This window comes from Schistocerca cancellata, chromosome 1, assembly GCF_023864275.1.
Source record: "Schistocerca cancellata isolate TAMUIC-IGC-003103 chromosome 1, iqSchCanc2.1, whole genome shotgun sequence".
In the NCBI taxonomy this organism is placed as follows: domain Eukaryota; kingdom Metazoa; phylum Arthropoda; class Insecta; order Orthoptera; family Acrididae; genus Schistocerca; species Schistocerca cancellata.
This window is the reverse complement of record NC_064626.1, coordinates 763,886,257-763,909,329: the sequence shown is the minus strand read 5'-3', so window position 1 is coordinate 763,909,329 and position 23,073 is coordinate 763,886,257. Positions and strand designations below refer to the sequence as shown.

At 36.5% G+C, this 23,073-nt stretch overlaps 1 protein-coding gene across 1 annotated transcript in view; it reads left to right on the top strand.

Annotated features, from left to right (window-relative positions):
* The first annotated feature begins 979 nt into the window (after positions 1-979).
* LOC126186901 (kelch domain-containing protein 4) overlaps positions 980-23,073 on the top strand; it is a 40,523-nt gene continuing 18,429 nt past the window's right edge. The window contains exons 1-5 of the mRNA XM_049928250.1: positions 980-1,212; positions 1,300-1,470; positions 7,752-7,987; positions 17,087-17,253; positions 17,363-17,512. Of these exons, the coding sequence (XP_049784207.1) occupies positions 1,099-1,212; positions 1,300-1,470; positions 7,752-7,987; positions 17,087-17,253; positions 17,363-17,512 (838 nt within the window). The 5' untranslated portion in view covers positions 980-1,098. The remainder of the gene's footprint in view (positions 1,213-1,299; positions 1,471-7,751; positions 7,988-17,086; positions 17,254-17,362; positions 17,513-23,073) is intronic.

Sequence of the window (23,073 nt, the reverse complement as noted above, 5' to 3'; positions counted from 1 at the left end):
TGAGTGTCGCGTATACCTTCAACCAGACAATCGTCGGAGACGTGTTTGGAGGCCTTAGACACACTGTGCAGCGAGTGCAGCAAGGTGGAGGTTCCCTATTGTTTTGGAGTGGCGTTATGTGGGGCTGATGTACGCCGCTGGTGGTCATGGGAGCCGTCATTTTGGCTGTACGTGAATGCCATCCTCCGGCTGATAGTACAACCACATCGGCAGCATATTGGCGAGGCATTCGTCTTCATGGACGACAATTCGCGCCCCCATCGTGCACATCTTGTAAATGACTTCCTTCACGATAACGACATTGCTCGACTAGAGTGGCCAGCATGTTCCCCAGACATGACGACGTGACCCACCAACCACTCTGAGGTATCTACGCCGAATCGCATTTGAGGAGTGGGACAATCTGGGCCAACAGTGTCTTGGATAGTATGCCATGACGAATATAGGCATGCATCAATGCAAGAGGACGTGCTACTGGGTATTACACGTACCGGTGTGTACAGCAATCTGGACTACCACCTGTGAGGGTCTCGCTGTATGATGGTACAACATGCAATGTGTGGTTTTCATGAGCAATAAAAAGGTCGGAAATGATGTTTATGTTGATCTCCATTCCAGTTTTCCGTGTACGTTCCTGGAACTCTCGGAACCGAGGTTATGCAAAATTTTTTTTGATGTGTGTACTACAGTCCCATACGTATCGCTCATATACGGATCGTGGCGATGAAATTACATTAATTACTGCACGCACATAGGAATTCAGACAATCATTTTTCCCGCGTTTCATACGTGACTGTCACGGGATGAAATCCTATTAACCGATTCAGTGGGACATACCCTCTGCCATGCATCTCACTGTTGTTTGCAGAGTATAGATGTAGATATATACGTAAGTCAGTCACTCAAAGCACACCGTCGCTCCGTCCGATCCGCTTTTTAGACTGTATGTTTAGCAGACCAGTGGCAGACATGAAACAATCGAATAGCGACACGAGAGTGTTATGTTTGTTTACATTTTTGTTGTGGCCCACATGGTATGCAATCGTAGTGTCGTAGCGTAAATTGTTTGAGGAAGAGTAACAGTACTAACCGTGTGTCATGGGCAAGAAAGATAAAAATAAGAAAAAGGGGAAGGGAGCTGAGAAAACCGCTGCGAAGACAGAGAAGAAGCTGTCTCAGAAACAGAAGAAAGAACTCGCTGCAATTGGTGAAGTAATGCCGCTAAAAGCTCATTTTCAGTTATGCGCCATAAAAACGTTTCTGCTTCCTGAAATAACTTTTAATATATCTTCTTGCTAGGATGATATTGAAAAAATTGTTGCCCAAATCGAAAAAGAAGAGCAGAAGAAAATGCAAACTGTGGAACTGCGTGTCGGCCCACCAAGCAGAAGAGTGAACTTTTCTTTTGTTCCCCATCCTGAAAAGGATGAGCTAATTTTATTTGGCGGAGAATATTTTAATGGACAAAAAGTAAGATTTCAGCATGCAAACTATTCCAAGTATATGTACGAAACTAGGCATTTTGTTTCAGAGATATGTCAGGCGTCATTTGGCATTCTTATGTTGTGGATTATGCCAACGCATTATTTGCAATTCCCTATAGTTCTTACAGTATTATAAAAGCTTGTTATAAATTAATGAGCGCATGAAGAACGTTACAATAAAGCCTGCCAATCTGCACTATTCCAGTTATGTGTGGCTTTATTTCATGAGGCGTACTACAGATAAATCGTTTTTTCATGTGTGACAATGTTGTCCAGTGCAACTGGAAAATAATTAAATGTTTGTTTCATGACTAAAATCGATCCATTTTCACTCCAGGTGTACCTACAAAATCATTTACAATATCTTCAGATCACTGCATTTGTTCACTAAATAAGGCAGTTAGAATACCCTATAAAAATTGCAGAAATATTCCACTTTCGAGGTTGTGTTCCTCTGCTGGCATTCCATAGATATTTTTATGATATCCTTTACTCTTATCCTCTCCAAGAAGTTTCCAAATAATTTCATTTAATTCAGCCTATTGTACAATTTTCCTATTATTCTTTCCAATTCTTGCCTTTTCTTTAATTTTGCCCTTGGTCCATTTTAGTTTATTTTGTTTTCTTATTGCTTACAACTCTTTTGGTGACTGCCTAAGTGCCTCTGTTAAAAAAATCACCCTTTATTCTGTGCATAACGTGCGTTTTTTAATGTGCTGAACTTGTTTAATTAAACTTAATGTACAAAAGTGGAACAGAAAAACAGACAGACAGATATGAGAAAAGAAGGGTGTTGAGGATATGTTCAATGGAGATGGACTTGGGCAGTAGTGAGATGAAATGATGGGAGGTGGACTACTGAGATTCTGTTTTAGATTCTTCATGGTAAAAAAAAAAGAGTTAGAGGATGGCCTTAAGGAAATTACAGGACATAGTTGCTTGTGGAAAGTTGAAAACTGTAATGTATGGAAAAATCTCGAAGAGGCCTGTATCCAACAGTGGATGATAAATGGCTGATTATTATTATTGTTATTACCTCCCAAGACTTAAAATACTTTCTCATAATCTGCACTTCCGGCTTCCTGACTGATGAGTCTGTTTCTTTTCATCTTTGTATCTGTGTATTACCTCAGAGTTTCTGATCACTTGCAGTTTCCAATTGGTATAAAATCAGCTTATCCTGAACAGTTTCTGTATTGTTACTTAAAAGTTAGTCAGTTTTATGTACAGTTTTTGTCCTTGCCAAGTCAGTTTCCTACCAAAGTATAATACTTTGTTTTGTCCTACTTTTGCTTTAAAGTACCCCATTATCATCGTGTCGGGAGTTGCTTTCATGTATTAGTTTCTGTAACTCACCATAAAGGTTTGTGTGAGCACATTGGTGCGCAGACTTTGATAATTTACATGGAACGTCTTCTGTTTATTTTTGAGACAAGTGTTGCTATTCTATCTAAGATTCCTTCACTATTTGTAATATTGTTTTTAATTCTCTTGTTTACAGCATAGTCATCATCATAATTAATTCCACCATCTGTACCTCTGTAATAAAACGTATGGAGTGCTTTGAGAACATAACAGAATTCTTTTTTTGAGAGATTTTTTTTTTATTCATCTACATCAAAGTTATCCCTTTCAAAACAATTCGTGTTAGATGTTATACACTTACTCAAGCACTTTTTCCAACTCTCAAAACCATTTTCAAGCTTGATTTTTGGGATAGCTTTTAGCTCTCTCACTGATACATCTTTAATCTCATCTATGCTTAAAGCAAGGTAATCCTTTGTTTTTGAGAACAGAAAAAAGTCACATTGGGCCATCTCTGGTGAGTATAGAGGCTGACTCATCATTACAGTATTGTTTCTGATGTAGAATTCACAAAAAAGCAACAAAGTTTGAGCAGGTGCAGTATTTTTGTGCAAAAGCCATGAATTGTTTTAAAAATCCATTCAAAAGCCAAGATTGCACAAAGTATTTTTTTGTTTTCAACAACTGGTTTCATAAGTCTTAGCTGTCATCTTCAGGTCTTTTTGTAGGAAAACATGTTCATTTTACACTGAACCTCATGCACAAGATGTTAACTGGATAAAGCGTAGCATTTGTCACCTTGTGCATGGGGTTCAGCATAAAATGAACATATTTTACTACAAAAAAGTTTAAGATCTGAAGACGACAGTTCAGACTGTTGAAAGTGGTTGTCTTGAATAAAAAAATATTTTGTATGATCTTGGCTTTTGAACGGTTTTTAACAATTAAAACTGATCGCCCATCAATACTCTCCTAATGAGAAAAATTCAATTAATTGTTTTGTTGCAAACCTGGGCTCATCCCCCCCCCCCCTCTCTCTCCCCTCCCACATTGCTTCACACGTGCAGTTGAATTTGTAAGTAGTACTTCTTATTCATTGTTCAACCTTGGGTCAGACATCATTGTGCACTATACCATTAAAATCAAATCATACAGGGAGTATAAGCTTAACATTTGACCGGAGTATGAGCTTAACATTTGACCATATTTGTCAAGTTGTTTTTTCTGGGGGATCAAGAATGCTACTGCTGGGACTGTTCAACCTTAGGCTCAATCTCATGTATGTAAACGCATGCTTCATCACCTATTATGGCATTTTAGTTGTTCGACATCATTATTGATTTAATATAATGATCGCAGATAACTTGCTTTCACTGCTGTTTTTGTCTGAAAGTCAACCACTTTGCGACGGATTTTGCTGTTACAGTTTTAATTCAAAACCTCTGAAAAAATTGATATGCCAGTATTATAATAGAGTTCTCTGATTGTTATTCAGTGGTCATTCATAATCCATTTCTTTCCCTTTTTCCACAATTTCATTTGTTGTTTATGTGTGGAGGGGTCCAGGGTGCTCACTGTCTTCATCATTTTCATGGCCTTTATCAAAATGTTTATATCACGCATAGACACTTCCTTACGCACAACACGCTCACCAAAAGCTGTATTTAACTTTTCTAAAACTTTGCTGCACTTAATTCTGTTCTTATAGAAAAATTTATTATGAATTCTCTGATCAATTTTCATACATACTAAATAGCCATTGATATCACCAAAACACATGTAACCATTTTGATAGCTGATAACACATTAAACATCCAGTCATGCTAACATTACGCAGATGCTTGTCAGATAAGTTTGCTAACATAACAACAAAGAAATCAATGAATTGGTCTAATACAGCATGCAAAATTACAATATTCCCATGACTCTTTTTAATACACCGTGTAAATCCTGATTATAATTCTATTTTCTCTTCTTTTTCTTTTTCACACTTCTCATACTTCTAGTACATCCCATTTGATCATCTTGAAAGAGCAACCTCCCTACTTCAGGAAATCTGTTTATTTACTGTTTGATATGAAAACCGGGTGATGGAGGAAAATGATTTCTTTCAATTTGTTTATTAGTGTCTAGATCCAAGCATAAGAAAGATTATTCCATATTGCACTCCTCTACCAATTCCATAACATATCTTCAGCTCCAAAAGTTCTGCTGTTTATTGTCTTTAAACATATAGTAGCAGAAACTATGGGATTTCCAAGGTTCGTTTACTTGACAGCCAAACATCTTATTGCAAAGTGTGGTCTCAGAAGTAACTGTTCCTGCCCAGTGGGCTTGAGCCATTGCTGATCTCCCTCAATCCACTACTCCTGATATTCTTTCAGCCCAGATGGAATACCAACATCCCAGAAAATATGTATGTAATAGTATGACCTCCTACAATGCTACCAATGGTACACTGCCTTGACAGTATATAAAGAGTTTGCAACCAATCTGCACCTTGACGGAGATATACTGGAAGCATTCTCCATGGAGGTCACAGTGCTTCTAAATCTCAGAGCCAGAGTTCAAAATGATCAGTTTGCTTGCTGATTACAAACCATAATTGCCAATTGTTATGTAGCATTCAGACTGTCTCTCTATACCTGCATGCTCGTATTATCTAACCGTCCCATATTACTTGCTTCGGTCTGTTGTAGACTGATGGAAAATGTTTTATGCGTTCATATTATGACCTTTTTGAAGAAAAAACGTCTCTTGTCCATGAGATCCAGAGGGCCATAGATAATGGTTCCTATGTTGTCGCCATGTACCTTGTCTTCCAGAAGGCACTTGATACAATTGTGCCTTATTGCTTAGTTTCATTTCTGGAGTGCACTGAAGGGCAAAGTGTACACAAAAAATCCTCACACGATAGAAGAACTCAGGGAATCAATTAATTCAATATCTCGGAGAGAATTACATCATGTGACTAATAATTTCTTGAGTAGATGTCATAAATGTGTGGAAAATAATGGCAGAGTGTTCCAGCATCTCCTTGCTTGACATGGGTGATTACAACATTTATTTGCTTATATTTTAAGTGTTGTCATGTCGAACTGCACCAGTCGACAGGCGACACAGCATCTGATCCCTGCGCAATGGAATGTTCGATGCACGACATCTACTGCGCCACTCAGACGGTCATCAGATAAATAGAACATCTCGCATGTGGAGATACCACAGTCTCATGTAAGACAGCATGGTCAGCACCTAATAGAATATGAAAGTGGACTCCATTTGGCTGACTGCTTGACTTTGGCAATATTCAGATTTGTGCAGCATTCAGTTATGACAGTCGTTCATTGTTCATTGCAACCCCTTCACATCTGTGTCTGCCAGCCAAGGAAAAGTAATAGACTCCCTGCAGCTTTCTTAATATTGTGCACCATTGGTTGGAGACTAGCAGCTGGCAGATTAGAGAATTGCCGTCCCATGCAGCTGCTTTTGGAGTGATGCAGTGACTTCGAAGAATGAAATGCTGATGAATGGCCTCAAATACTGTTCAGCATTGGATCGTGGTTCTGCACTACTAAATGACCATCATCAGGAGGTACAGCAGTGGTCTCGAGAGAGATCATATTCTTCCAATGGTCTGGAGAGGCACAATGGTGTAACTACAGATATCATGGTGTGGGAAACAGGGAGCCATCCGATATGATTTCAGGTCATGCCTGGTAAAGATTGAGGGAACTCTCACAACACAACAGTATGTCATGGACATCCTGTGTCCTCATACATTACCCATCATGTGACAGTACTAAGTGCCATTTTTAACAAGACATTGCTTGTTCACACACATCATATGTTTCTAAGAACTGTGTACTCCCACAGTCAGCAAGATTCCCAGAACTGCCCCCTGTAGAACATATGTGGGACTCACTCAGGAGTCAACTCCATTCCAGTGCCAGTATACAGGATATCTAGGACAAATTACAACTGTTGTGGGTCAGCTTGCCTCAGGAGAGGATACAATAGCTTTATAACACCCTTCCCAGCCAAAACAGTGCGTGCATCCAAGCTAGAGGGGGTGCAACATCGTATTGATAAGCGAGCCCATACTGCCATGTTCTATATAAATTTGACTTGATTTTGCATTCACTGCAATAACATCATTTGTCCTCTCAACCCATGAAGTTTCATTTCATTTCCTCCTCTTCTTCTGTGTGCTTCACTTTTATTTGTCAGGCCATGTATATAAGGTGCAACATATGTAGTATCATTCCTATCCACTACCCTAAGCAGTGTCTTATATACAAGAAATTAGTTGTTAAGCTAGCACTGGTTTTCGTGCTAACTTGCTTATTTAATGAGCAAATCATCATACATTATTTTCTTGTAATTTATTTTTGATGTTCAACAATTACCATTAATTGTGTGCACAGTTTTGCACATTTCTTCTCTGTCACGTCACTTTGTTCAGTTAAGTGATAGATCTATAGCTTCTCTAGCACATTCCAAATTAAACATGGTACCTGATAGTTCTGTGCCTGCTAGTGTTTTCTTCCCCTTGTTAAAATATTGCATACAATAGATATTATAGGAAAATTATAAGTCACTGACAAAAGCATCACAAAATGCAGAAACAGCACGTCATTTTGTATATTATGGGCTGAAAGAGCGATTCTGCACCTAACATATAGCGTAAGTAAACTGTCAGAAACCTTAATTTCAGGAAAGCCCATATTTTGAAACATTCTTTGTTCATTTTATATTTTCTAACTCATTCGCTCTTTGCTGCATTTCTGGTTCAGTTTTATTACTGAAGCTGACACTATCATCTTAAGTGCATTGTCATTATGAAAGTTTGTTTGATTAGATTTCAGTACATAAGGCTGTAATGTGAATGCTGTGTCTTACTTATTATATGAATATTTATCTTTATTGTAATCTTTCTGATGTACGCAATTTTTAATCTTCCAGACGGAGATGTACAATGATCTCTTCTTTTACAACATCCCACGCAACGAGTGGGTGTTAGTTAAGTCGCCAGGAGCTCCTCCACCACGCAGTGGTCACCAGGCTGTTGCTGTAGCAGCTGGGAAAGGGCAGCTGTGGATTTTTGGTGGGGAATATGCCAGCCCTTCACAGTCTCAATTCTATCATTACAGAGACCTTTGGGTTTACCATTTAACTACAAAAAAGTGGGAGAAGATAAGGTATACAGAGTTAATAGATATATTTCATGAAGGAAATGTAGCAATCAGTTGTGTGCAGTAAAATTCAGATTTTGTTTATTTCTGTAGTGAGAGGGAAAAACAAAGTAAGGAATCTAATATATCTTAGAAAATGTCCACTCAAAATATGCATGCTGTAAATGAAGGTCCACATTGTTCAACAGAGGTAATTCACTTGTTTAAAAAACAATCAGATGTTAATGACCAGAACAGGACTACAGAAGAGCTTATTTTCTTCCTCAAAAGTTGGGCCATTAAAATAGTGGGAAAGCGGTGGGGCCGGAGTCATATTAAGAAGACACTACAAAAAACTATGGAATAGATAAGTCATTTCTGTCCTAAAATTTAGAGACCCTGACAGATGAGAGGCTAGAGGAAACTACAAAATAAAATGCAGTTAAAAAATGGAAGGTGAAGAGATCACTATCACATTTTTGGTTTTTCCATGTTTCCTGATACATTCACCCTTGATAAATTGGCTTTTTAGAAAGATTGTGACTCAATTACTTTTTTGTAAACCTTGGTCAAGCAGTTCCAATTTTAGTATTTAATAAATTAATACATTCCATCTGTCTTAATACAAATTTTAGAAAAATACACACACTTGTATTCAGTTAATTTTCTAAGGGAAGGTGTAAGCAATATGCAGGGTATTGCACATGCCATGGGCTCAAGACACAAAAATATTTGTAAGGTATTACAGGTATACAACCTAAACATCTATCACCTTCAAGAATTTCACGTACAAGGACCATTCACAAAGGAAGACACTGTGGTAATTGTGGCAAGTGGGCAGCAGCATAGACAGGGACCCTAATTATTCAATTGAGGGTGACCTGGTAAAGATAGCTTCAGCAATGTGACATACTGGTGTTGGAAAACAGGCAACCAGAATGCAAATTTTAATATACACATTTCATGCAAACAGCCTCTAATTGAAACTGGAGATTTTCAGAAACTGACAGAAAAATTAGGGGCTTCCAGTTTTAACCGAGCCATTGCACAAAATTAGTTATTCTTATTGCATCATAATATCTGAGGACTTAGGGATAAGTTTAATGAGTTGCTTATTTGTGTTGAAGAATTAGATTTGTGCAAACCAATTAATATAATCTCTTCTCCAAACATCATGTGACCACTGGTATAGATATGTCGACTTTTACAGCATTTAAGTTAGCCTCTTACATCTCTAGAGAAAATATTGAGAAAGAGGAGTTGCCACATTTGGCAGAAACTGTTTTAATTTTAAGAACACTGTATTAACAAATTTTGCTTAGAGAAGCACTTAGGAACTTGGGCAAAGGAACCACAATTTCATGATAAGTCTTTATAATTGTAAATAGGCACACACCACCTTCAGGAAACTTTAGCCTCTTCGTAAAAAATCTGGAAGCTATACGATCCCAACTTACAGTAAAAAAAAAAACAAGGAAGTAGTGGTTGCTGGTGATTTTAATGGAGAGTTATTGAAAAGCTCTGTCAGTGAACAATTATTGCCATCAGTAACAATTTGAGACTGCTGTTGATAGTATTTTTGTAGACAAATCTAGGGGAAAAAGAGTCAGATCACATCTCATATGACATGTAGCATCTTATGTTAATGTTGAAACTTGTCAGGATATAAAATCTGTTAAATCTGAGCATGGGAGGGTAATAAATTAGTCAAAAATTGAGAATTTTAGATTATTACTCAAAAACATGAACTGGATAGATGTTTACAATACTTCTGACTCAAATGGAAAATACAACCATTCATTTACAAAGTTACTTTCTAATTTGAAAATTGTTTTTCTCTAAAGTTACTCAACTCAAACAGAAGTCTAAAAATAAACCATGGATTACACAAGGAATAAAGATATGTGGAAAAAAGGAAACTATTGACTATTTAGGAACAGCTCTGATGTTAATATTGTTATACATCACAAAGAATACCTCAAAATATTGAAGCAAGTAATCAAGAAATCTAAGCAGCTTTATTGTGAGAAAAAGATAATTACATCAGGCAACAGAATAAAAACTATATGGGATATAGAGATATGCTGAACACAGAGACAGATGGGACTAGGAAGGAACAAATGAGACATTGGTAACAAGGGTATGCAGTGTTGCAAACATCTTAAACAAGTACTTTGTTTCTGTTACTGACAAGTTGGTGTTATCAGGCTCAGTAAGCAATGCAATGGAATGTTTGAGACCAGTCTCTACAAATTACTTCAGTAATATGGAAATGACTGTCACTTTTTCCAAAGAAGTAGCACCCATTGTGAAATCCTTAAAATCAAGGTATTCTTGTGGTTATGATAACATATCAGCAAAGTTAATCAAAGAGTGATCATGCAAGTTGTGTTCTATCGAAGTTATTTGTGTAATAAATCTCTTTATTAGTGGAACATTTGCGAATGCCTAAAATATGCTGAAGGTAAGCCTCTTTACAAGAAGGGAGATACAGAGATTCCATCAAACTATTGACCAATTTCACTTTTGCCAGCTTTTTCAAAAATATCTGAAAAGGTGTATTCTAGCATTGGCCTAAGCGTTTGGCTGCAAATAATGTTTTTTCCGAGTCACAGTTTGGGTTTCTTAAAGGTCCCAACACAGAGAAGGCTATTTACACACACAGTGAGAATGTACTGTACTTAATTCATTGGATGACAAATTAGAGGCTACTGGGATTTTTTGTAACCTGTAAAAAGCGTTTGACTGTGTGAATCACAGCATTCTTTTGAGTCGATTAGAATATTATGATGTCACTGGCAGTGCTGCAATATGCTTCAGCTCTTACCTGCCGAACAGGTACAGTTGGTGCCCTTGTGAAATACCTGTGGAGTAAGCAATATGTCTTCAACTAATTGGGAATTAAGTACATGTGGTGTTCCTCAACGTTCCATCTTGGGTCCATTGCTTTTTCTTTTGTGCATTAATGATCTCTTGTTTGTTACATTACTAGATGCTAAGTTTATTTTCTTTGCAGACAATGCAAACATTACAGTAAATAGCAAGTCACATACATATTTAGAAATGGCTGTTAATCAAATTTTCGCTGGCATTAATAAATGGTTTAAAGCTAATTCACTGTCATTAAACTTCGAAAATACCCACTATACACAGCTCAGAATTAACTACTGCTTCTCAGTATATTTATTCCTTAATTAAATTTGTTGCAAATAATAAATCTCTTTCCAACCAATAGCTCGATACATAGTATCAGTACTGTGAATAAGAACACTCTACATAACGGCATAAATCCACTTACCTTTGTCCAAAAAGGCTCCAATATTCATGAACAACATTTTCAATAAATTACCAGCAACCATTAAAAGCTTGGCTTCATATAAAGCAAAGATTAAAGGAAAATTTCTGTTAGATTTCAGTTTTGAAAGCACTTGGTTGCAACAGTCAAGATTAGGTATTTTATGTATGATAAATTTATTAAAAGTGCATGACTATTTCATTCTGACAGTGTATTAATTCTGTAAATATTATCAGTTCCACTGTACTGTAATGAATTCTCATCTCCTGGCAAATGCTCAGGGAAGTGGATTATTATGTTCAAATGTTCTATGTTTTTTTATGTTATACTTTCTTATGACATGTTCCACACCCATCAGAATCAGCTCATTTTGGGGTCTATGGAATGAAAACTAAGTCAAATCAAATCAATTTTATCTAGCTATAGTGTAAGCAAATTGTGCAATGGTTTCTTCATTCAAATGCTAGTGTTACTGTCTCCCTCACACATGTTACAAACTTAGACCATAGATGACATCATTATATTGAAACCAGCATCTCGATCAGCTGACTGTTGGGGGGAACCACTTGCAGGTGACTGCTGCAACACTGATCAATTCCGTTTAGATGTTTTTTCAGTAAATGTTTCTTTATTAAAAGACGGAATCTTGTGCAGTATTTGGTTGCTTAAAAGGTATGTGAAAAGAAGTAATATTTAATTCTAAAGGTAAAGTTGATATACAATAAAAATAAAAATTGTGACCCGTTTTACAATATTAACTCTGTGAGCTTTCAGGCTGAAGGTAAAAAATGATATCATCACAAAGCATATGCGAAAGATATTCTATTTGAGAGTATGTATTTGTGTCTAAATAGTACTAATTGAATGATATGGACCATTATATATCTATCTTGTAAAAACACAGTGGTCCTCAATCTAAAACCAGATGACTGGCGAAGATTTGAGATGAAAGAACATTTATATCTAACTCACTATAAGAATGTTCTCTCTGATAACCATTTTATGATATATGATGCTTCTTATCTCGATATCATTCTGGTATGTGCACTGGATTAAGCAAGAGTCATAAATGATAAATTCTTATTTTGTATAAAAACCAGTCATTATGGAGAGAAATGAATGTCATTTCTGGTAAAGGTGTAATAAAAGTAAAGGTGTTATAAAACATATCAAATATATTGGTGAGTAATGATCAGAAAACTAACTGCTTCCTGCCAAACTGATATCTTGTCCTGTGCTCCTGTGGAACCAATGAACTAAATGGCCTCAGTGCTACAAAACCAGAAATTTACCAAAGAATTATACAATACAGTGTTCAAACATTTGTTATGCTTTCACCTGGCCAAATATAGAGGTGATAACCACCACTGTAATATTGGGAATTTAAGAGAAATTAGATTAACTGCACTGTAACATGTGTAATGCTAACATATAAGCTTACCATATTTTGTGTGTCCAACTCAGGATGTATTGCCATATTTTTCTTTAGCCTAACCCGTAACATATTTTAGAAATTAATTAAAAGCCTTAAAAGTTTACTGAAACATTACATTTTATTTATTGAGCTGCACTTTCATTAGACATGGTGTTTTTCAGAAATGGCTTACGTACAGTGTGGGCTGCCCAACCAGTTCTTAAACCAAGTCTATCTAAATCACTTTTAACTTTTCTAAACACATTTTCATCCCCCCTTTCTCTTCACACCACCATCATTACTGTTAGTGTTATAAGCAGTACAATAAATTAACTTTTCTTCAGGTTCATATTTCTTTACGCACTGCAAAAGACGCCGAATCAAAATTTTAGTAGTGTCACCTGACACTTCATTGAAACTTAAAAGTTATCGTTTATGACCTAAAAGTTTCAAACTTAAAAGTTTGACTTGAATTCCCTCATTCAGACTTGCAACAACCAGAGCAAGTTTTACTTCACTTCTGTTACATAATTAATGTTTCCCAAAGAGCACAAAATATTATCAAATAAAAATTGCAAAACAACATTAACAATAATTACCTTTGTTTCGGTTCGAGCTGTTGAAAATTTTGGTTCATGTAATGTTTTAACTAGTTTAGATGTGCAGCCTGATGTTTTGAAATTTGAGTTTGTACCTAACAGTGTGGTATGAAGATGTAACCTTGTGAGCAGATCACTCCAGACCACAATTCGCAGCCTTGGGTTTAAAAAAATGTCATATGTTTGGTGTAGTAGTAGCATCAATAGCACTACTACGATTAGCTGCTTTCACATGGTCTTCATATGCAACAGAAAATTCACCAGTACGTAGTGTGCAATTCTCATTGTTCCTGTCAATACACAATTTCAAAAATTTGTATTCCACTTGCAAGTTAAAATTAAACACACCCTTTCTTTTACCCATAGTCACATGATAAGACAAAACAAGTAGAGAGAAAATGATCAGGAAGTGTAAACAAGTTACTTCACACACAAAAACAGCACAAACACATTGCACCTAATGTGTTGCCGAATGACTAATAGTAAGTGAAAAGTTGTGGCAGAACTGGTAGCCACACTTTCCCATTGATGTCACTGATTGCTCCAAGGTCAGCTGAGAGATGCACGGCCATAAGAGAATGTTTAAAAATGTGATGGTAAACATATAGGTCTAAAATTAAAATAAATCATCACCAGTCAAAAAATTCTCTGTCCCCAGTTGTTTTTGCAAGCCTGGACAGCACTAAAGAACTAGGACTGTCTGGGCCAATTCCAGGCGCATGGTAAGCGTACTAATACATCAAGTCATCCAGTGCTTGATTTTAGCTATAAATGAGAAAAGCTCTAAATGTTGGTTCCACTTGAGATAATGCTTAATGACAGAAATTCAGATTATTAACCTCTGTCATGTGACTTAGATATCGGTTTCAATCTTAGACACAGCAGAGACTGAAGTGTACGCAGTTTATTTGTATCTGAGGTTTAAGGTTCAAATGCAGCTTATGTAGCTTAGAGACTACCTTATCTAACTTGTTGGTAATAGTTTTCTAAGACCTGTACTTCTGCTTACTTATCAGTTACTGTCAGTTTCTTCTTCTTCTTCTTCTTCTTCTTCTTCTTCAACACTATAGCCCTTGATGGGCCAAGGCCTCTACAACACTCTGCCTCCATGCGTCTTTGTTCTCTGCCTTTTTCTTCCAAGTATCATTTTCTGCTCAATAGAGTCGTAACAGCTGGACACAAGACTATTTTTTGCGTACAGCAGTCTCTGGTTCCAAAATAATGAATCCGTTATATGTTGTGCAAACACAGCAGTGTCAGGGATATATTGGGCATTTATTGGAATACACTTTTAATAAAACATGATTTGTGTAACATTGTTATGCATCCCCTTAAGCTTGCAGACATTTCATACACATAACTTAGTAAGTGACTGATTAAAAAAAGAATGTTCTTTCACAAAAGATTGTACGCTGTGTTTGATTTATGACAAACTTTTTTGTCGGTGTCATTGAGACAAATTGTAGAATTAATATTCAGTTTTTCAGTAGCTGCTTCCAGCTGGTATATAATCCTTTAATAAAAATATTGACAGCTTAATTTCAGTTTCCATTGTACTTGATCAAGAAATTCTTCATTGCATCAGCATTTAAGCTACACCAAAATGTGTTATTTATAAAATATTCCACTTCATAAGTAACACTAATGAGCCACTCTATGAACCATTAATTCAAAGCTGGCTTGACTCTTAATTCAGTTCATGGTGAAATCAATATAATTTATGTTACTTTACATTATTTTAATCATTTTTAATCTCTCTCCACTTTAAATACCAACCTTCGTATCTTAACATAATCACTGTATACATTTTGGGTCATTTATTCAGGTATACCAAGCTGAATATAAAAAAACTAATTCAACTGAATGTCAGTAAACTGATTATAATGTTGCTTCAAACTGATGGAGGAAGGTTAAGAATTGTAGAAGTTAATGCATCAGTGTTAAGGCCGTTAAAAACACAGAATTAGCTCACTTTGACAAGATTGGGGATGGAAGTTGAATGTTACTTGTTTAAGGAACTGTTTTGATATTACCAGGGATTGCACAGAAATGGCCTCTCATATGTAAGCATGCACATTGGTAATTATAGATGTTTCTCCCCCCCCCCCCCTTCCTCATTTTTATTGTGTACAAGCTTTTACCCACAATGTCTTTCACATGGATCTTGAACACACGTTAATTTTGAAAACTCCTTAAGCTTATTATCAGTGAGAAAAAGAGACATAAAAGACTGAAGGCAAAGCTGTCAAAAATATGCAAGAGTAAAGAACTGATGTGTTTGTAAGCACACATACAGACATTTGAAGTATGAATTAAACTGTTAACATTATTGTTTTATGATAAAATGTTCCAAAATACAACTTTTTACAGATTCTATCAATTCTGTCCTGGTTTATTTAGTTTAGCTTTATAAAACTTCTGCTGTCCTGATTTTTTTCCTTCCAATGTAATGAAATGTTCCTTAAACAAAACTGAGTTGATCCACATAAAAAAGAGAAAAGAATATTGCCAATTTCACTCATTTTTAGGGACAACTCATGCTTGACCAAAAATCTGAATATTTGTTTTAACAAAAAAGCACCTTAAGTTTTCTAAGACAATTTCCCTTTATCTCCTGTGGGTCGCAGTTTCTCCATACTGACCCAGTTAAAGAAAATACTGTTTACATATAGATAAGTTGGCTTCTAGGTGGCATAACAAGATAAAATGTGCACCAGATTTTAAGTTAGACCTCCAACAACACAACTGTGAAAAAAAAATGGTTCAAATGGCTCTGAGCACTATGGGACTCAACATCTTAGGTCATAAGTCCCCTAGAACTTAGAACTACTTAAACCTAACTAACCTAAGGACATCACACACACCCATGCCCGAAGCAGGATTCGAACCTGCGACCGTAGCAGTCCCGCGGTTCCAGACTGCAGCGCCAGAACCGCTAGACCACCGCAGCCGGCCACAACTGTGAAAACTGCATCCAATTTTGTGGAGTAGTTTTTTCATTATACACATACAAACATACGGACAGACAAACAAAAATTCTAAAAATAATTGTTTTGGCTTCTGTTATAAAGTCCCCCATATTAAGTTTTCTTAAATATCTCCTATGTACAGGCACTGACCAGTTAAAATTTTATGATATGTATAGATGTTGTTATAAAGCTTCACTATAGTTTATACTGTGGGCAGAGTCTGTTAATATACGCTTCATCACTTGTCTTGAAAACAAACAAATGGGGAAAAAACTGCTGCATGAAGTTAAGCTAAAAATGTATTGAATAACAATTTTGTGAACATTATCACTTGTTATGCACATATTTTCCCCTATATCCTGTCATTCCATAACTAGTTTCCACGTGTCAGCAAGAAATTTCATTTGAGTTACGCTTTTCCTTGGAACTATTTCTTTTTTTTTATTTGCACTCACGTATAAAACAGGCCTCTGCTCTACCTAATCCTCCAGTAATAAATGTTGGTTATTCCTCATTTTGACAATGACCATCTCTATCCATTTACAATTGTTGATCAGACTCAGTATCCAAATTATCATCTTCCCATTTCAAGGGACAAATTCTTATTTTCTTTCGATCCAGATTTAGATTTTCCATGGTTTTCCTATGTAATTTAGCGCCATTTCCAGAGTGGTTTCTTTGAAATCCAGGCTTCTGTTCCATCTCTAATGATCTTGTCACTGTGATGGAATATTAAACATTGATCTTCCATCACTTATACTATGAGTAGTGCTTAGACTTGTACAATAACTATTTCAACATTGTTTTCATGTGTACAGATACCTCACAATAAATATTTGGTGCTTTTAGTGCTCCTGGAGGACCAAGTGCTAGAAGTGGACATAGAATGGTAAATGTGAAGAAAAAACTCATAGTGTTTGGTGGTTTCAGAGACAATGTAAGAGATTACCAATATTTTAATGATCTTTATGCTTTTAATATGGAGGATTACACATGGAAAAAATTAGAACCATCAGGTAATAATGTACAGCTTCTAATAGTATAACCAATGTCACTGATGATAATATGTAAAGTACTAACCAACCTATTCAATACATTGTTTAAACTCATTATTTCTTCATACAGGTACTGCTCCTGTTCCACGATCAGGATGTCAGATGCTTGCACTCTCAGACAACAGAATATTGATCTTTGGAGGTTATCATAAAGAAAAGCTCAAGAAAGATGTTGATAAAGGAGTGATCCATACGGACATGTTCTTGTTGTCCATGGACAGTAAGTAACAGCTTTATTTAGAAGAGGAAACATACTTGCATTGTGTCAGCAGCGCAGCACCTACTTTAGGTTAGGAAGAACAGAAACTGAGCAGCATAATTGTAGCATACTGAATCCATTCAAACAGCTGTTTGTTACTTTATTAAAATGATAGTATGAAGGTCAAACTGTATTTTTACTGTTAACAAAACAGTGCTTGCCTTCAGTGAATTCCTTCACTCATTGCCAAAAATCTTTATATTCCATTTTTCGGGTGGAATATTTGCCCTCAAAAATTTTTTCACAGTCATCTGGGTAATGTATCCACACACATTTTTCTTCTTTTTTGTAGCTTCAGAGCTGCTGCTAATTGAAAATTGCTACTTTATGGGCAAACTGGACTGCTTCTTTATGTTGTCGTTATGCTTTTCATTCTGCACATGTCAAAATACTGTTTTTACATTACCAAGAAATTCTGCTGTCACAATATTTACAAAAAGTCATTGATTTATCAGAAGCATAAAATGCTTCAGTTCCAAATTCTCATGCTCTATGGTCAGCAGTCACAGCCAGTAGCGGATACAGAAAAACCTCAAGGAGGGGACACTAAAGATATCTTGAGCTACCTTTACTTTTACTGTAATAATAAAGTCACATGCAAAGTTTAAGAAAGTTTTATTTAAACTGATTATACACATATACAAGACAATGCCATCTTATGATATAAAAATGTTACAGTTGTGATTCTCTTCATTAAACGATGAATTCGTTGTGCCTATTCTTCCTGACAGCGGCCCCTCAAGGGGGGGGGGACGCTCGCCCCCCGTATGTATCCGCCACTGGTCACAGCAGGCTTCGGCATTTTCATAATGTGAATTACTTAAGCACATGTGTTCATCACTAAGTTTAAGATACACTGAACAGAGACAGAATTTGTTCTCACACATGACATTTTGTTAAAAAATAGCTGATTTCACAAGTTATTTGAAGACTGTTTTCCACCAAAAGTAACTCAGGTTAGACCAAAGGCTACAAAAGAAACCATGGTTTCTCAAGAAATGAAAGAACCTTGAAGACAAAAGGAAACTGTGTATGTCAGGCAGAGACAGTGTTCATACTATAACTCATTACTACATATTTTGGAGGTAGTAATACAGACTTCAAATCAAATGCATTATGAGAAAAAGATAGTCACATCAATTAACACCACAGGATACAGCGGAGAAGGAGATTGTTAGAACCAGAGATGAGGAGAAGCAAATGCCTTTAAGAGCAAGTGATACATTCCTAACAGATGTGTGCAGTGTCACAAAACTATTTAACAAGCATTTCATGACTTACTGAAAAGATAGTCATCACATAGGGTTCAGTAGATACTGCCCTGAAATCTGACAGGCCATTACAAATAGTAACTTTACTGCTATGAGTATGACTCTCATTACACCAGAAAAAGTAATGTCCATAATATCATTAAAAAAACTAGTGGTAATGATGAATTTAGTAACACACAAAGTTATTTGTGTAACCAGTCATTTATCACTGAAAAATTTCTCGACTGGTTGAAATAAGCTAAAGTTAAGCTTCTGTATAAGAAAGGAGAAATAGACGTACCGTGCAACTTTTATCCACCTTGAAAAAGGTAGTATACAGGTGCCCTCGTAACCACACTACTGCAAATAATACATTTAAAGTCACCGTTTGGATATCTAAAGGGTTCCTATATTGAGAAGGCTGTTTACAGGTTGCTGGCATAGCGTGATCTGTTAAAGATGGTTTGACTGTTAAATCACAATGTCCTTTTAAATAAATTACAATACTATAGTGTAGCAAAAGATGCCATCACATGGTTCAGATCTTATCTCTCTGATAGGAAACATATGGTTACAATAGGAAAGAGTCTTGTATTGAGCTCTCAGCTGTCATCCAGCTGGGGAGTAATTGATGTGGTGTCACACAATACTCCTTTTTAGGGCTCTTACTTTTTCTTTGTGTGTGTTAGTGACCTTTCATCAGTAACATTACAAGATGCCTTCTTTTATATACACAAACTTTCCAATAAACAGCAAATCATATTTTAGAAAGGGTGGCTAATGAATTGTAGACAATACTTTGTCACTATCCTTTGAAAAGACACACTGTATGCAGTTCAGAGCTGGAAAGAAGTGTCCTGTCCCTCCTGCCGTCCCAAATGTGTGTCTAAAATATGAAACTGACAGTGGCAAATTCTTGGGATTGTAACTTGTAATAAATACAATTTTCGGGGAGCATACTACAGAACTGCTAAAGTGTGTAACTAAATTCAAATGTCAGGCATTGGCGATTAAAAATTTTAAAAAAGCTTTCATATTTCACTTACTTTCATTCTGTAATGTCGTATAGAATTATTTTTGGGGCACCTCATCAAGCCAAGCTAAGCTAAAGTTTTCTGAATCCAAAAATGTGTAATGCAAAATTATTGATAGTATGAACTCAAGAGTGTCTTACAGAGGTCTGTTCAAGTTACTGGCAATATTAACTACTGCTTCCCAGTATGTTTATTCCATGGAGAAGCTTGTTATAAATAATTTAAAACCTTGAATGGAATAATGACAATATTGTGAAATGCATGGATTGCTACTCACTGTATAGTGAAGATATTGAGTCTCAGGCAGGTGGAACAAAACGACTGCTAAACAAGCAAGCTTTCCGTCAAAAGGCATATTCCACACACACACACACACACACACACACACACACACACACACGTACATGGCCAAAAGCTTACTTGTTTAGCAGTCTTTTTGTTGTGCCTGTCTTTTCATAAACTGTCATTATAAATAATATATCTCTTTTGAAAAGGACAGCTAAGTTCATGAAATCAATAATAGAAATAAGAGTTATCTATATAAAAATTTAGTTGCATACCTCAGTCCAGAAAGGTTATTTGAATATACTCATTTCAGTGATTTGCCAAGAGCAATAATAAATTTTAGCTGCCAATGAGGTGAAGTTTAAGAGGAGCTTAAAGGATTTGTAAGTGGCCAACTCCTACATCATTAACAGATTTCTTAATAGACCATTTGGTTAAATGCATTAAATATACTGCTTATATTAAGAAATGTGAATAGTAAGAACAGTTGAATGAATCAAGATATTGGACATTTTATTTAAACATTGTGTAAATATTACAGAGGAAGCAATTTTCAGTATGGTAATGTAATTGGTGTAAAAAAGTAGTGCAAAATTGCTTTCTTTTTGATGATGTGTGGCTGAGATAGCATAAGAATTATTAGTGTATATACATTTACATGTTTGCAACAAGTTTTTTATTACAGAATGTTGAATCAAAACACCTATCAGCTGTCTAAATTTTCAAATCATTATTTTATTGAACAACCAGTTTTGGCATTATATTACACCATCTTGAGGCCCCTGACTGACTTGTAGGAAGATTCTCACCTCTAGGCTAGTCAAAATAGGAGGCAGCATTCAGTGACTGGTATCTGTAGATTTTTGAGGCAGCAATCACTTCATTCACCACCTGCTGACTCCATCTGTGTGGAGACTGACATGCCATTACCTCTTAAATGAAACTTTGTTTCAGTTTTCCATTCACTCGCATCCATGAGGACTATTTCACTTAGGATCTGTGGAAATATATTAGCATAGCTCTCTTATTTTAAAAAAAAATACACATGAAGATAAAAAATGATGCTCTACAAATGACTTATACGAATGGGATGGAAATCAGGAGATGTGGTGTACGTGTGCAGATAAACAAATTATTACAATTTCGGAAAAATTGGATGATTTATTCAAAAGAAAGAGCTTCACAAATTGAGCAAGTCATTAATGCACTGGTCCACCTCTGGCCCTAATGCAAGCAGTTATTCAGCTTGGTACTTATTGAGAGAATTGTTGGATGCCCTACTGAGAGATAATTATAATGCCAAATTCTGTCCAGATGCCACATAGATCTTCAAAATCTGGAGCTTTGTAAAGGGCCCTGCCTTACTACTCCAAGTATTATCAGTTGGGGAGAGATCCAGTGACCTTCCTGGCCAAGGTGGGGTTTGGCAAGCACAGGGACAAGCACTGGATACTCTCGCCATGTGTGGGTGGGCATTATCTTACTGAAATGGAAGCCCAGGATGGCTAGCTATGAAGGGCAGCAAATGGTGTGTAAAATGTTGTCGAATTAACACTGTACGTTAAGGGTTTTGGATGACAACCGAAGGGATCCAGATAGGAAAAAAAGTGGCAACCCAGACCATCACTCCTGGTTGTCAAGCCATGTTGTGGGTGATAGTCGGGTTGATATCCCACGGCTGTCCAGGGCATCTCCAGCTTCATCTTCAGCCTTCGTTGATTGAATAGAATTGTCTTCAGTGGTGAGTCCCACTTCAAATTTAGCCCCGATGACCAGCTAAATGGACACGACGACCAGGAGTGACAGTCTGGGGTGCCATTTCTTTTCATAGCAGGACTCCTTTGGTTGTCATACATGACACCCTTACAGCACAGCACCACATCGACAATATTCTACACCTCATTTTGTTGCCCTTCAAAGCCAGCCATCCTGGGCTTACATTTCAGTAAGATAATGCCTGTGTGCACACATTAATAGTTGCTATTGCTTGTCTTCGTGCTTGCCAAACCCTACCTTGGCCAGCAAGGTCACTGGGTCTCTCCACAATCGCACAAATTCGGAGCTTTAATGGCAGGGCCTTCAACCAGCTCAGGATTTTCAAGATCTAATACACCAATTGAACAGAATTTGGCACAGTAACCCTCAGGAGGACAGCCAACAACTCTGCCAATCAATGCCTAGATGAATAACTGCTTGCACTAGGACTTGAAGTGGACCAACCTGTTGACTTGCTCAGTTTGTGAAGCTCTTTGTCTTGAATAAAACATCCAATTTTTCTGAAATGACAATCATTTGTCTGCACATGTACATCTCACATCTACTGATTTGTGTCCCATTCGAATATTTCCTTCGGGGTGCCTCATTCAATGTATTTCATGTATACTTGTTTTATGCCATGTTCAACACCCTTGTCCATTTCCTTACTGTGCAAGGTAGCAACTTGTCTGGAAAACTGAGAATTCTCAGAGAAACAAATTTTTCCAGAAAAATTCAGAGACTCTGTGGGGAGTTGAAAAGTGCAGAATCATATTGTTACAAATCACTCTTAACATCATGCTTCAGAAACAATCATTTGCAGAGTCACATAAGGAAAAATGAAGAAGGGAAATAAATTGCTGTAATGTTTGTTTCTCAGTCAGATTTACCTTCGGGGCATTCACCGAACTGGAGGGATATTTTTTTATTGTCTATGGGTTCTTGGGCTCCATGTTTGTATTCTGAGTGTGACATAGTGTAAGGCCCATGTCAGTCTTTAGCATGCAGATGTAAATTCTTAATTTGAATTTGCACAAAAGCAAAGACAGGTTTCTGATTTCCGTATCCATATTTTGAACATACATTTCGTAGATAATCATTGAATATTCAGGCTTTGGTTCTTTTTTTAGTTACTTCAGTGCAAAGTAATACTTTGCTGACTTTCTCATAGTGTCATTCTTTAAGCCAATAATGACCA